The sequence below is a fragment of the Oncorhynchus mykiss genome, chromosome 15, assembly GCF_057628025.1.
Source record: "Oncorhynchus mykiss isolate SJ-2025 chromosome 15, ASM5762802v1, whole genome shotgun sequence".
Taxonomy (NCBI): Eukaryota; Metazoa; Chordata; class Actinopteri; order Salmoniformes; family Salmonidae; genus Oncorhynchus; species Oncorhynchus mykiss.
In genome coordinates, this window is record NC_143036.1 from 31,748,811 (window position 1) to 31,763,282 (window position 14,472).

The 14,472-nt window shown below is 42.5% G+C and overlaps 1 protein-coding gene across 5 annotated transcripts in view; it reads right to left on the reverse strand.

Moving 5' to 3' along the window:
• ptprn2 (protein tyrosine phosphatase receptor type N2) overlaps window positions 1-14,472 on the reverse strand; it is a 266,847-nt gene that overhangs the window by 172,275 nt on the left and 80,100 nt on the right. For all 5 annotated transcript variants that reach the window (XM_090199919.1, XM_090199918.1, XM_021563054.3 and 2 more), the window contains exons 5-8: window positions 6,209-6,644; window positions 5,265-5,528; window positions 3,884-3,909; window positions 2,689-3,218 (exon numbers count right to left, since the gene is read on the reverse strand). In XM_090199919.1, coding sequence (XP_090056045.1) covers window positions 2,689-3,218; window positions 3,884-3,909; window positions 5,265-5,528; window positions 6,209-6,644 — 1,256 coding nt within the window. The remainder of the gene's footprint in view (window positions 1-2,688; window positions 3,219-3,883; window positions 3,910-5,264; window positions 5,529-6,208; window positions 6,645-14,472) is intronic.

Consider the following 14,472-nt stretch of genomic DNA (forward strand, 5'->3'; position numbering starts at 1 on the left):
GGGATCCATGTAGAACCCTCTGTGGAAATGGTTCTAGATGGAACTCAAAAGAGTTCTAACTGGAACCAAAAGGGTTCTACCTGGAACCAATAAGGGTTCTTCAAAGGATTATCCTATAGAGAGACAAAGAACCCTTTAAGTTCAAGACAGCATCTTTCTAAGAGTGTAGTAAGCTGGCCTGTTTGCACATAATTATAACATCCTCTAATATCGGATTACATCTACAGTGCATTCAGAAATTATTCAGACCCCTTGACTTTTTCCACATTTTGTTACATTGCAGCATTATTAAAAAAAATATTAAATTGTTTTGTTCCCCCTCATAAATCTACACACAAGTATTAAGACCCTTTACTCAGTACTTTGTTGAAGCACATTTGGCAGTGATTACAGCCTTGAGATTTCTTGGGTATGACGCTACAAGCTTGGCACACCTATATTTGGGGAGTTTCTACAATTATTTTTTGCAGATGCTCTCAAGCTCTGTCAGGTTGGATGGGGAGCGTCGCTGCACATCTATTTTTCAAGTCTCTCCAGAGATTTTCGATCGGGATCAAGTGCGGGCTTCTGGCAGGACCACTCAAGGACTTTCAAAAACTTGTCCCGAAGCTACTCCAGCATTGTCTTGACTGTGTGCTTCGAGTCGTTGTCCTGTTGGAAGATGAACCTTCGCCCCAGTCTGAGGTCCTGAGTGCTCTGGAGCAGGTTTTAATCAAGGATCTCCCTGTACTTTGCTCCATTCATCTTTCCCTCATTCCTGACTAGTCTCCCAGTCCCTGCCGCTGAAAAACATCCCCACAGCATGATGCTGCCACCACCATGCTTCCCCGTAGGGATGGTGCCAGGTTTCCTCCAAACATGACACTTGGCATTCAGGTCAACGAGTTTCATCAGACCAGAGAACCTTGTTTCTCATGGTCTGGTTATCTTTAGGGGCCTTTTGGCAAACTCCAAGCGGGCTTTCATGTGCCTTTTACTGATGAGTGGCTTCCATATGGCCACTCTACCATAAAGGCCTGATTGGTGGAGTGCTGCAGAGATGGAAGGTTCTCCCATCTTCACAGAATAACTCTGGAGCTCTGTCAGAGTGACCAAGGCCCTTCTGTCACCTCCCTGACCAAGGCCCTTCTCCCCCGATTGCTCAGTTTGGCCCGGCGGCCAGCTCTAGGAAGAGTCTGGGTGGTTCCAAACTTCTTGCATTTAAGAATGATGGAGGCCACTGTGTTCTCGAGGACCTTCAATGCTGCAGAAATGTTTTGGTACCCTTCCCCAGATCTGTGCCTCGACACAATCCTGTCTCAAAGCTCTAATTCCTTCAACCTCATAGCTTGGTTTGTGGGACCTCATTTAGATAGGTGTGTGCCTTTCCAAATCATGTCCAATCAATTGAATTTACCACCGGTGGACTCCAATCAAGTTGTCGAAACATCTCAAGGATGATCAATGTAAACAGGATGCACTGGAGCTCAATTTCTAGTCTCATAGCAAAGGGTCTGAATACTTACGTAAATAAGGTTGTCATTATGGGGTATTGCGTGTAGATTGACGAGGGAAAAAATTACTTTAATCAATTTTACAATAAGGCTGTAATGTAACAAAATGTGGAAAAAGTCAAGGGGTCTGAATACTTTCCGAATGCACTGTATATGAGACGCTTGGCTACTCTACCTTTAAGAAAGTGAGGTTCTCTTTTTATTCCTCTTTCGAGAGCTTTTTGAATGTTAAAGATTCAACCAAGTGATTCAAGACACGTTTGGCTACCTCCGTGGTAATTATAACAACTGGAGAGCTCAAGGAGTAACTTGTTTGTAGATGCTAGCACTTTTCCCTTGGGTCTCTCTCTCGCTCTCTCTCCCAATGTCAGGAGCTGTCAGATAAGCAGGTTAGCCTGGCCCCACTGCGGGTGGGGAAGGAGGTAGGGATAACAACTGTGCAATCATCATGTCTGCAGCAAACTCTGGAAACCACGGCAGGCAGGCACCTGCTAGCTACAGCAACACCGGACTGGGGATGCAGGAAGAGGGGGAGGAGGAAGAGAAGGAGGAGTAAGAAGAGAGAAAAGTCTGGGTGGAAGGTGACCTGTTCCTTTCGTCTCCCCTGGTGCGGTGTGTGTGTGTGGTGGGGTGTCTAAAATATGGCCCATCAAGCCCGGATGGCCGGTGGCGAGCGCCCCCCAAGACAGTGAGCGGCGGTGCTGTTGAACAGGCGAAGGACAGTGCTCTGACACTCTGCCTGATAACGGCCATTAAAGGGATTTGAGAAAGAGCCACAGGCGATAACACAGTCGATAGAAACGTATCTTGCGGTGTGAGGCTGAGCCGAAAGCAGAGTGAGTTTGACTGACTCCTGTGACCTTGCTGACACCATATCATCATTAACGCTGTAATACCGCGTGGTAATACCCACACCTAGGGACTTATCATCACAACTATTGTGCTCAAGTGCACCACCAAGGATTTCCAGCTATAGTTCCCTACAAAAAGAGAACATCTGTATATATCAGGGTTGTTTTGAAAGATGTATGGTCTGTACTGTCCACAGTATTCCCACAATCAAAACTAATATAAGGTGAATAGAGAAAAACAGGAAAGACAGTGTTTGGAGATAACTGGCCATTGTGAAGTGAGAGTATAAATACATACAGTATATTTGGTAAATAGCAGCAAGTATAATCTTCACCATACTCACTCTGTGTCTGTAATGATGTAGCCAATGTCGCTGTGGTGGTCTTTCCCTTGCGGTGACTTTGAGTAAGCTTTGACTCCCATATGTACCACCTCCTCCTGGAGTCGCATGTCCTTCTTCTGTGGTTCTGCTAGTAGATTTCTCCCCTGTGGTTCTTCTGCCAGGAGGTCCGTCTCAGCCGCCGGAGGAGAAGGAGCTTCGGTACCGTACATCCACCTCTCCACCTCAGAGTCTACCAGGGAGTCAGAACCCTGGACATCCACCGGTTGGTCTGAGGTTCCATCATCTGGCTGGTCTGGAGCTCCATCCTCTCCGCCCATGGTCATGCTCCTCTCCTCCCAGGGGTGTGGTACAGGCACTTGGCCCTGTGTGGTCCTGCTCCTTACGTTCTCCAGACCCACTGTTCTCTGGCCCTTAATGGAGGGGTTGCCTGCAGCACCACCAGCATCACCAACCTCCAGCTTGGCATCAGGGGCATCACTGAAGGGGTCCATGTTGAGGTACTCCAAGAGCTTACTAACTAAGATCGGGTCCTGTGGTAGGATAATGCAGGTCCACCAATTACAGACCCATTGACTTGAATGGGAATTCCTGTTCTAGTGATTCTGTTTCTATGATAGCAACACAGGAATTGTTATCTATTTTACTGCAAAGGTTTTGCTTTATAAGAAGAGAGAACTTTCTTTTACATCATTAAGTATTACAAAAAGGATATGTTTCCATTAAAACTTAGTGTTTTTAGAAGTAATCCAATGAAAGTTAAACTTTTTTATTTTGTTATATATTTTTTTTACATCAGAGCAACTTGATGTTTCTGCAAATTCTCCACAAATGGCCAATTATTGATGAAAGGACTATATAAAACTAGACCTCTAATGAAAGACATTTGAAGGTAAATTACCACTCTCAACTCCAGGAATATCAATCTATTCACTATGGGTTTCAAAGAGATTCTTGTGAAAATATCCGTTCGCAAATGTTCAAAAGGCTTTTCTAAGAGCTTTGTGAGTGTAAAACTAGTTTTCGTTCTTGTCCGTTTCATATTGAATATCTGCTTGCATAAAAAATAAAAATAACCCCTCTTTAAACATTTTCGCAACAGTAGTATACTTCATTGTAGTAAGTGTTTGCTTGGACATGAAGTCGCTATTTTGAATCCAGTGTATCTGTTTAAGAGTACACAGTAAATTAGGCCTACCTTGTCTGCATCAACCATTTGTTTCCCTGTAAACAATCAGAATGTGAGAGGTTAAAACATTGACAAGAGAAAAGTACTATTGGCGAAAGGCTTTACAGCTAATAACCAAACAACCCAAAACATTTCCACAAAGGGTTTTGCTTTACTGTCACCCTGGTGATAAATGCAGGTCTACCATTGTGTCCGTCTGACTATTAATCTCTTGCGTACAGACTACTTAACATAAATTGCATCGCAACATCTGTCGACGGACTTTGTGATGCGACATATACGAGCAACAATTGTTCTGGTGTGCGTTGGTTTTTCACCACTGGTTATTTGGACAAATGGCGATTTAAACAGGTGTGGGCGTCTTTGAATTGCGGGAGGGAAGGGGGACATTCGGCACATAGACTTGACTGAAGCTTGCAGAGAAGAGGGGAGTGGAGCTACCAACCTGCTTCTGCTCTTCGTTCTAGTCTCTTTTCTCACACGGTGCCTTCAGAAGGTATTCATATGCCTTGACTTATTCCAGATGTTGTTGTGTTACAGCCCGAATTCAAAATTAATGACATAGATTTTTTTGTTCATCCTTCTACACACAATACCCCCATAATGACAAAGTGAGAGAAAAAAATGGATACAGAAATATCTAATTTACATAAGTATTCATACCCCCGAGTCAATACATGTTAGAATCAACTTTGGCAGTGAATACAGCTGTGAGTCTTTCTGGGTAAGTCTCGAAGTGCTTTGCACACCTGGATTGTACAATATTTACACATTATATATATTTTTTTATTCTTCATGCTCTGTCGAGTTGGTTGTTGATCATTGCTAGACAGCCATTTTCAAGTCCTGCCATACATTTTCAAGCCGATTTAAGTCAAAACTGTAACTAGGCCACTCAGGAACATTGAATGTTGTCTTGGTAAGCAACTCTGTCTCCCTGTGTCTGTTGGAAAGAAGACTGAACTAGGTTTTCCTCTAGGATTTTGCCTGTGCTAAGTTCTATTCCGTTTCTTTTTATCCCCCCCAAAAACTCCCTAGTCCTTGCTGATGACAAGCATACCCATACCGTGATGCTTGAAAATATGAAAAGTGGTACTCTGTTGTGTTGGATTTGTATTCAGGACATAAAGTACATTTCTTTGCCACATTTTTTGCAGTTTTACTTTAGTGCCTTATTGCAAACAGGATGCATGTTTTGGAATACTTTTATTCTGTACAGGCTTCCTTCTTTTCACTCTGTCATTTAGGTTAGTATTGTGGAGTAACTGTCACAGGCAGTGTTGTATGACTTGTGATGTATTTATTATACAGTATGTACCCCAGGAATGTTGCCAAACAAATTTCCCTATGGGACAGGAAAGTATTCATTCATTCATTATTTCATTCATACCTTGAAGCATAGCATCTTGCTCCAACAAGTCCACTTGGTCCTCCTCACCCTGGTCCATGGAATGCAGCGGCTCTCTCTTCATCTGCCTGTCCCGTATGTGTCCCACGAGCCTGGGCTTGGCTCTGGCCTCAGGCCCCTCCTCATCCACCACCTGCAGGGCACCAGAGATTATGTCTGCCAGCTGGTTCAGGTCTTTACCCATCAGACCGTCCATGTTCACTCTCTGCCTCCCCAGCTGGTTGACCACGTTCAGGATGAACCGCTCTGTGGGAGAGGGTGGAAAGGAAGAACATAAATATTTTTCATCCTATTTTCAATATATGGTATTGATTAGACATATTTTATTTGACAATGTTTCAATGTTGATAGTAAAATGGCATGTTTGAATCAATGTCAATTTTCAATGTCATGCCATCAACCTAAACAGAGAGCTATATTGAAATTAAATCTTCAGACAGTGCAATGATTCCTGCCTGAACAGGGACTCCTAATGGTATATGAGGGGTAATGCACTTCAGTGATTAGAAGTCTACCACCCAGACGCTTACCTCGATATGTCTAGCTTAGCTTTGGAAGAAAGCAGTGTACGTTTCAGCAGAGATATCATGTCAACATGCTAAGACATTGATCAGCTTCCATACTCATTTGTGTAGACGAACTACAGCAAATGACATCGAATAGCTGAAAGTAACTCCTCTAAACCTTTCTTACACAAGCTGTATGTGAAAGTACATCCGGAGTGAGGTTTGGTTTAGGTAGGCTACTGTACATTTATATCGGATTTTGAAGTTCACAGAAGCACGGTTGCCTCTAAATGAATAAAAAAAGCACGAGAAGAACTTTGAAAATGTTGGCGTGGATCCTCTACAAATGAATCTGAAGTTCACAGAAGCACACAGAAACAGAGCAAACACAAATCATTGTGGTAAAAAGAGGACCTTTACCATCCACCGTACTGAGCTGCTCCTTGGGCACCTGATGGTTGGACGCAGCCTTGAAAAGAAGCCTGTCTATGTTGGGCCTTGAAGGTTTGGAGCCACTGCCACCAAGTCGTGTCTGAGGTTCTACCTGACCACCAGGGCGTGCATAGCTGACATAGTAGAGCTTCCCCTTGGGTCCCACCGCTGATCCCACCACTGCTCCTGGTACTGGGCGGCTCTGGGTGTGTGCTGCTCCAGCCATGTAGCGCTCAAGCTGGGCAGCCAGCCCTGTGGCACTCCCCCCGGCCCTTCCTGGCTCCTGGCTGGAGTAGGCTGTCTCCACTGGGGATCTCCAGCTCCCTACGGCCCCCTGGGTGAAGACATTACCCCCCTGGGGTGGAACTGCAGACTGCAGATTGTAGAACGTAGACTTCCCCTTCTTTGGTTGTAAGTCTTCATTCTGTAACACAACCATGTTTTTTTTACTGTTGTTGTATTTCAAAATCACCAGTGACAGTGAATTCACATTGCATTTAAAGGACGACTGAACCAAAAAAGCAACAGTCTATGTGGCATCGATACAAGTCAGAAACTTTTATTCTATTGACTACAAAGTGTAAATAGAATAATTTTGGTCATAAACTCACCCAAAACGTAGATTTGCGAGATAATTAGGAAAAAGATATACGATAAAAGGGTACCGTAACAGTTTTCCTTGGATTGGATTTATTTAAATCCTGCCCACAGCTGGCAGCACCCAAGTAATCATTAGCACAGATGCACGCTACCCGATCGTAATGGTCAATTTGGTTTCACATTGGATATCCCTATGGGGCTAGTTAGGCACCATCAGTAAATTACACAACGTACATGGGACAATATTTTAAAAAGTCAATAGTTCAAAATTTCAATGACTTAAAAATATCAAACCAACTATAAATTGTAGAAATTCATATACAAATATTGAAAGAATTTAATTAGAAAACTAACCAGTGCGTAACATGAAAATATTGTCCCATTTACATTGTGTAATTTATTCATGGCCCCTAACTAGCCGCACAGATAGGCTATCCAAAGTCCAACTACGGTCGCACACTGGCCGGCTGAAGCTAATTGGCGAAAGAAGTTGGCTAGCTTGCTAGCTTGTCCAGGCTACTTTTAGACACAAGACCTGGTTAGACTGTTTAAAGTTATCTAGAAGGGTGAATGACTACAACTGTGTACTGTTTTGGCAGAGTGAAAGTACAAACGCTTCCCACGTTCGAACACAAACACACAAGAGACACCCACATCAAAGCACGCCTCCAAGACCCAAATCTCGTTATCAGTCTCATTGCCTAATGAGGAGAATTGAAACCGAGGTTTAATCCATAAATTCAGCCCGCCTTTCACAACCTGGCCGTTCCACCTCAAAAATCACAAGAAGATGTCGACACCCACCATCTCAGATTGTTCTGAAATAGTTTCTGTAGTTGGTAACAGATGCGATTAGCATTCCTGAAACAATGTTTTGTTGAAATATAATTTGATCTGAGAAATATAATCTAATTGATTCTGGATTTTTGACATAGCTTACTCATAGCTTAATATATCTACAGCTGTGCATATCATTCTAAGTTGATGTTGTGTAAATTCTCCCAGTTGTTAATCCCCCCCAATAACATGAATGTTAATTGTTTGACATTTTACTGCATTGTTAGGAGCTAGTAACATAAGTATTTCGCTGCACCCGCTATACCACCTGCTAAACCAGCAGTCCCCAAACTAGGGGTTGCGACCCCATGTGGAGTCACCTGATATGAAAATGGGGTGGTGGGAAAATTTCCAAAATCCTGAAGAAAAATTATAATAAATATCCTAAATATATACAGTACCAGTACTGTACTGTCGTTTCTCATTGCTTATTTGAGCAGTTCTTGCCATTATATGGACTTGGTCGTTTACCAACTTGTGCTATCTTCTGTATACCACCCCTACCTTGTCACAACACAACTGATTGGCTCAAACGCATTAAGAAGGAAAGAAATTCCACACATTAGGCACACCTGTTATTTGAAATCCATTCCAGGTGACTATCTCATGAAGCGGATTGAGAATGACAAGAGTGTGCAAAGCTGTCATCAAGGCAACGGGTGGCTGCTTTGAAGAATCTCAAAAATAAAATATATTTTGATTTGTTTAACACTTTTTTGGTTAGTACATGATTCCATGTGTGTTATTTCATACTTTTGATGTAGAAATATAGTAGAAAAATAGTAAAAATGTAGAAAAATAGTAAAAATAAAGAAGAACCCTGGAATGAGTAGGTGTGTCCAAACCTTTGACTGGTACTGTATATTATAATATTGTCTTTGTATCTCAAAATCATAGTAATGTCCTTAACCTTAAAAAATCTAAATGAAAATGATTAAAAATTCAAAGATAAAATTCAACCAGAGAGCACCCTTAGATCATAAGAAAAGGCCGCACTTGAGCGTTGAACTCAACTCACAGTAAATGGTTAGGCCAGCTATGCTATGAAACTACACACAATTGCAGACTTTGATATTACCGGCTGCAACTGATATGGTGAAAACAAGGTGTGGGGAGGCAGAGGCACAAATTTGCATCAATACCTTTGTCAGATAACACTGTTAAATTAATAATTTATGCTATTGCTAGCAATCAAGAAAAAAATTCTGATTGAATGACTCAAAAACTGTGAGGGGCGAGATGCGCATGCATTTACTTTTGTTCGCTATACATGTTGGGGGATGCTATTTACAAGGACATATTGTTCTGTCTCACGATTCTCGTGCATGAAATGGCACAAGGGCTGTTCAGTGTGCTGTGAGGCTATACTGACAAAAAAAAAAAAGATTTTATGGGATCAAATGGTGTAATTTTACACAGATGGGGCTCCATCTATGGCGGGATGGTGGGCAGGCCTCTGCACTTTATTTATGAATGTGTCTCCCTCTGCCATATGGATGCATTGTATGATAGGTGCTTCTACACCTGCATTGCTTGCTGTTTGGGGGTTTTAGGCTGGGTTTCTGTACAGCACTTTGAGATATCAGCTGATGTACGAAGGGCTATATAAATACATTTGATTTGATTTGATTTATGATACAACGAGAGCAATTGGTGGCAAAAGAGCAGAGCACAGAGATACACTGAGTATACAAAACATCAAGAACTCTTTCCATGACTTGACCAGGTGAATCCAGGTGAAAGCTATGATCCCTTATTGATGTCACTTCTTAACTCAGTGTGGATGAAGGTGAGGAGACAGGTTAAAGGAGGGGTTTTAAGCCTTGAGACAATTGAGACATGGATTGTGTATGTGTGCCATTCAGAGGGTAAATGGGCAAGACAAAATATTTAAGTGCCTTTGAACGGGGTATGGTAGTAGGTGCCAGGCGCACCGGTTTGTGTCAAGAACTGCAACATTGCTGGGGTTTTTCACGCTCAACAGAGTCAACATGGTCCAGCATCCCCTATGGAACACTTTTGACACCTTGTAGAGGTGAACTGAACTGAGGCTGTTCTGAGGGCAACGGTATACGCAGTGTATACTGCAGCAGGTAACAGCAGGTCACTTCGATTGTAAACTACATCAAAACCACATCCACTGCGTGCACACCTGTTCACGAAACTATGTTATATGGGATCAGAGTGTGACGATGTTCTATTGCACAACGAGGATTGGTGGTTATCGACGACGGGGAGTGTTGGAAAGAATTTTCACATTGAGAGAGGAACTGTTGTTATTCACAATGGATGTAAAAACTCGGTTGACTTTCTGTGTAATGAAAAGAAAATGTGTCTCGTTGCCTGCAGTATGTAACAGACATATTTTGGAAACTGAACGAACTGAACGCAAGCATGCAGGGGAAATACAAAAACATTCTACAGATGAGTGACCGACACAGTGGATTCAGAGGAAATAATTCTTATTGGAGAGAGAGTCTTTCAAAAGTGAACCATGCCCCGTTCCGTCGGCTGTGCATGTTTCTAACAGAAATCAGCATCGGTTGGTGATGACTGCTCACCTCCAACGCTTGGAAGAGCACGTTCGGACCTACTTCCCAATCTGTTTGACTGTGATCCTGTCTCAGTTGACATGCCAGTAAGTGAAATCAAACAGCTGATCGAGCAGTCATGCGACTGTTCATGTGACATTCACAGGTCAATACGGAGGAGTTTTGGTTCCTGACTCTAAGGGAATAGCCTGGCGTCTCCCTGTGAGCATTAATGCCGCGTTCAAAACAACTGGAACTGGGAGTTCCCAGTTCAAGACAACTGGGAAATCTGAAGAAAAAAAAACGAGCTCCAACTGGGATAAATCGTTTTGAACGGTCGTCCAACTCGGAATTCCAACTCGGGAACTCGGGCCTCTTTCTAAAGCTCCAACATTCCAACCTGAAGATCACGAACATCATGATTGGACCTCGTATTTTTCAGTGTTCTTGAAAGCACTATAAAAACCCATGGTACCCTTCACCAGTTCATATCTGTGTGAAGCTGGATTCAGTGCTCTCGTCTGCATGAAAACCAAATATCCATTCAGGTTGGATGTGACAGCAGAGATGAGGTCGACCACACCCCCGACTTTGAGAAGCTCCGACGCGGCATGCATCAAGCACACCCATGCCATTAGTGGTGGTGAGATAAGATACATTATGTCAGACTCATTTGCAATTGACTATCATAGCCCCACATTAAAAGTATGTGATGGTGGAGAAGACGATCAGAAATACTGTTCGATTTTTTTTAAATTGACCGCCATATACCCAAATATAAAAGTAAATGGCTGTTAATTACATCATTTTTTCACATGGTTGGGGTCGCAAGAATTTTCAGATATCAAAATGGGGTCGTAGGCCAAAAAAGTTTGGGAACCCATGTGCTTAACTGTGTACACATCCAATATACTTTGATTTGATTTAGAATTGGAACAAACATAAGTCGTTCCATCTTTATGAAAAATAATGTACACTGCACATGGAGGTTGTTTAAAAGAATTAATAATTACCTCCGAACTATACTGGCATATTCCACAACTTCAGACTCTTTCAATGCTGACAGTGCGCTTGTTCTTTTTCAAAAAAATTGCTACAGATCCAGGATTTTAACAGTTTTGTATAGCCTAAACGCAGGACAAAATGCAATCAAAAGCAAGCTGTCTTTTCAAATGCAACTTATTATGTGACTTGTTAAGCACGTTTTTACTCCTGACATTATTTAGGCTTGAAATAACAAATGGGTTGAATACTTATTGACTGAAGACATTTCAGCTTTTCACTTTTTATTACATATAATTTCTAAAAAACAAACATAATTCCACTTTGACATTATGATGTATTGTGTGTAGGCCAGTGACACAAAACGTAAATTTAATCCATTTTAAATTCAGGCTATAACACAACAAAATGTGGAAAAAGTCAAGGGGTGTCACGCCATGACCTTAGAGAGCCTTTTAATTATCTATTTGGTGTGACTTGGGTGGGCAAATCTATGTGTTCTATTTCTTTGTTGGCCAGGTATGGTTCCCAATCAGAGGCAGCTGTCTATCGTTGTCTCTGATTGGGGATCATACTTAGGAGTTTGTGGGATCCTGTTTTTGTACAGTTACTGTGTAGCCTGCTGAACGTTATGTTCGTTTATCTTTTTTTTTTTTGGTGTTCATCTAAATAAAGAAAGATGTACGCTTACCACGCTGCGCCTTGGTCTCATTCCAACAACGGACGTAACAGGTGTGAATACATCCCTGCACCAGGGTATCAAAGAACTATCAATTAATAATCATATCAATGGATGGAATCAGTTTTTGTTGTTCTACTTAGTCGTTCAAATGGGATACTAAGTTGTTCGAATGAGTTACTAAGTAATTCAAACATCGTTCAAATGAGATAATAAGTGGGTATTTTTTTTGCCTTGGGCTTATATATTTTTTTTACCCAAAGTTGGTATGGAAATGTTGTGATCTATTTAATAAACACAAGAGTCCAGCAGAATGGATAAAAGAGTGTGGTGGTATAGCAGGAACAGTGACGTCTAGTGGTCAAAACCTGGTACTTTTACACTACTTTATGGTAAATAATGCTTCACTTCAATTAATAATTTCTCTGAACAGTGGAAAAAACATCAGCATATTCACAGGGAATACATTACATAGTATGGAGAAGCAATACTTCAAGCCTCAGTTTCATACTACTTATCAAACATAGAGAACTGATTTGGCTGCAATCAATTAGCTTAATTTCTCCAAGATAAAATCTAATTCCAACTAAAGAATGCCAATCCTACACACTTAGAAAACCATGTGCTAAGTAGAACCATACAGGATTTTTCGGTTTGTCCCCATAGGGGAACAAGGGGTGCTGGGTAGAACCCTCTATGCAGGCTTCTTCAAAGAACCCCCTGTATATGGTTCTACATAGAAAACTTTATGAACTGTTCTGCCTAGAACCCTCTATAAAGGATTGTACCAATAATAATTGTATAATCTAAAGGTTCTTCCTAGAACCGTCTATGAATGGTTCTACCGAGAACCCTTTCATCTTGGTTGTACCGTCGTCTCAAATAAAACTGTGAAGGACCTCAGCGTTACTCTGGACCCTGATCTCTCTTTTGACGAACATACAGTATAAAGACTATTTCAAGGACAGCTTTTTTTCCCATCTTTGTAACATTGCAAAAATCAGAAACATTCTGTCCAAAATATGTCAGGAAAGTTAAATAAAAGTTAATCCATGCTTTTGTCACTTCTAAACTAGACTACAACAATGCTCTACTTTCCGGCTTCCAGGATAAAGCACTAAATCAACTTCAGTTAATGCTAAACACGGCTGCTAGAATCTTGACTAGAACCCAAAAATGTGATCATATTACTCCAGTGCTAACTGGCTTCCTGTTAAGGCCAGGGCTGATTTCAAGGTTTTACTGCTAACCTACAAAGCATTACATGGGCTTGCTCCTACCTATCTCTCCAATTTGGTCCTGCCGTACATACCTCCACGTATGCTACGGTCACAAGACACAGGCCTCCTTATTGTCCCTAGAATTTCTAAGCAAACAGCTGGAGGCAGGGCTTTCTCCTATAGAGCTCCGTTTTTATGGAAAGGTCTGCCTATCCAAGTGAGAGACGCAGATTCGGTCTCGACCTTTAAGTCTTTATTGAAGACTCATCTCTTCAGTAGGTACTAGGATTGAGTGTATTCTGGCCCAGGGGTGTGAAGGGTAACGGAAAGGCACTAGAGCGACGAACCGCCCTTGCAGTCTGTGCCTGGCTGGTTGATAGATAGAACCCTATCAGTCCCCTCTCTCAACCGTGATTCTCTGCCTCTAACCCTATAATGGGGGCTGAGTCACTGGCTTATTGGTGCTCTTCCATCCCGTCCCTAGGAAGTGTGCGTCACTTGTGTGGGTTGAGTCAATGACGTGATCTTCATGTCCATGTTTGGCGCCCCCACCGGGTTCGTGCCGTGGGGGAGATCTTCGTGGGCTATACTCAGCCTTGTCTCAGGGAAGTGAGTTGGTGGTTTGAAGATATCCCTCTAGTGGTGTGGGGGCTGTGATTTGGCAAAGTGGGTGGGGTTATATCCTGCCTGTTTGGCCCTGTCCGGGGGTATCATCGGATGGGGCCACAGTGTCTCTCGACCACTCCTGTCTCAGCCTCCAGTATTTATGCTGCAGTAGTTTGTGTTGGGGGGCTAGGGTCAGTTTGTTATATCTGGAGTATTTCTCCTGTCTTATCCGGTGTCCTGTGTGAATTTAAGTATGCTCCCTCTAATTTTCTCTCTCTCCCTCTCCCTCCCCTCCCAGAGGACCTGAGCCCTGGGAACATGCCTAAGGATTACCTGGCCTGATAACTCCTTGCTGTCCCCAGTCCACCTGGTCGTGCTGCTGCTCCAGTTTGTTCTGCCTGCAGCTATGGAACCCTGACCTGCTCACCGGACGTGCTACCTCTACCGTACCTGCTGTCTCTAACTCTGAATGCTTGTCTATGAAAAGCCAACTGACATTTACCCCTGAGGTGCTGACCTGTTGCAACCTCTACAACCACTGTGATTATTATTATTATTTGACCCTGCTGGTCATCTATGAAGATTTCAACATCTTGGCCATGTAGTGTTATAATCTCAACCCGGCACAGCCAGAAGAGGACTGGCCACCCCTCAATGCCTGGTTCTCTCTAGGTTTCTTCCTAGGTTCTGGCCTTTCTAGGAAGTTTTTCCTAGCCACTGAGCTTCTACATCTGCATTGCTTGCTGTTTGGGGTTTTAGGCTGGGTTTCTGTACAGC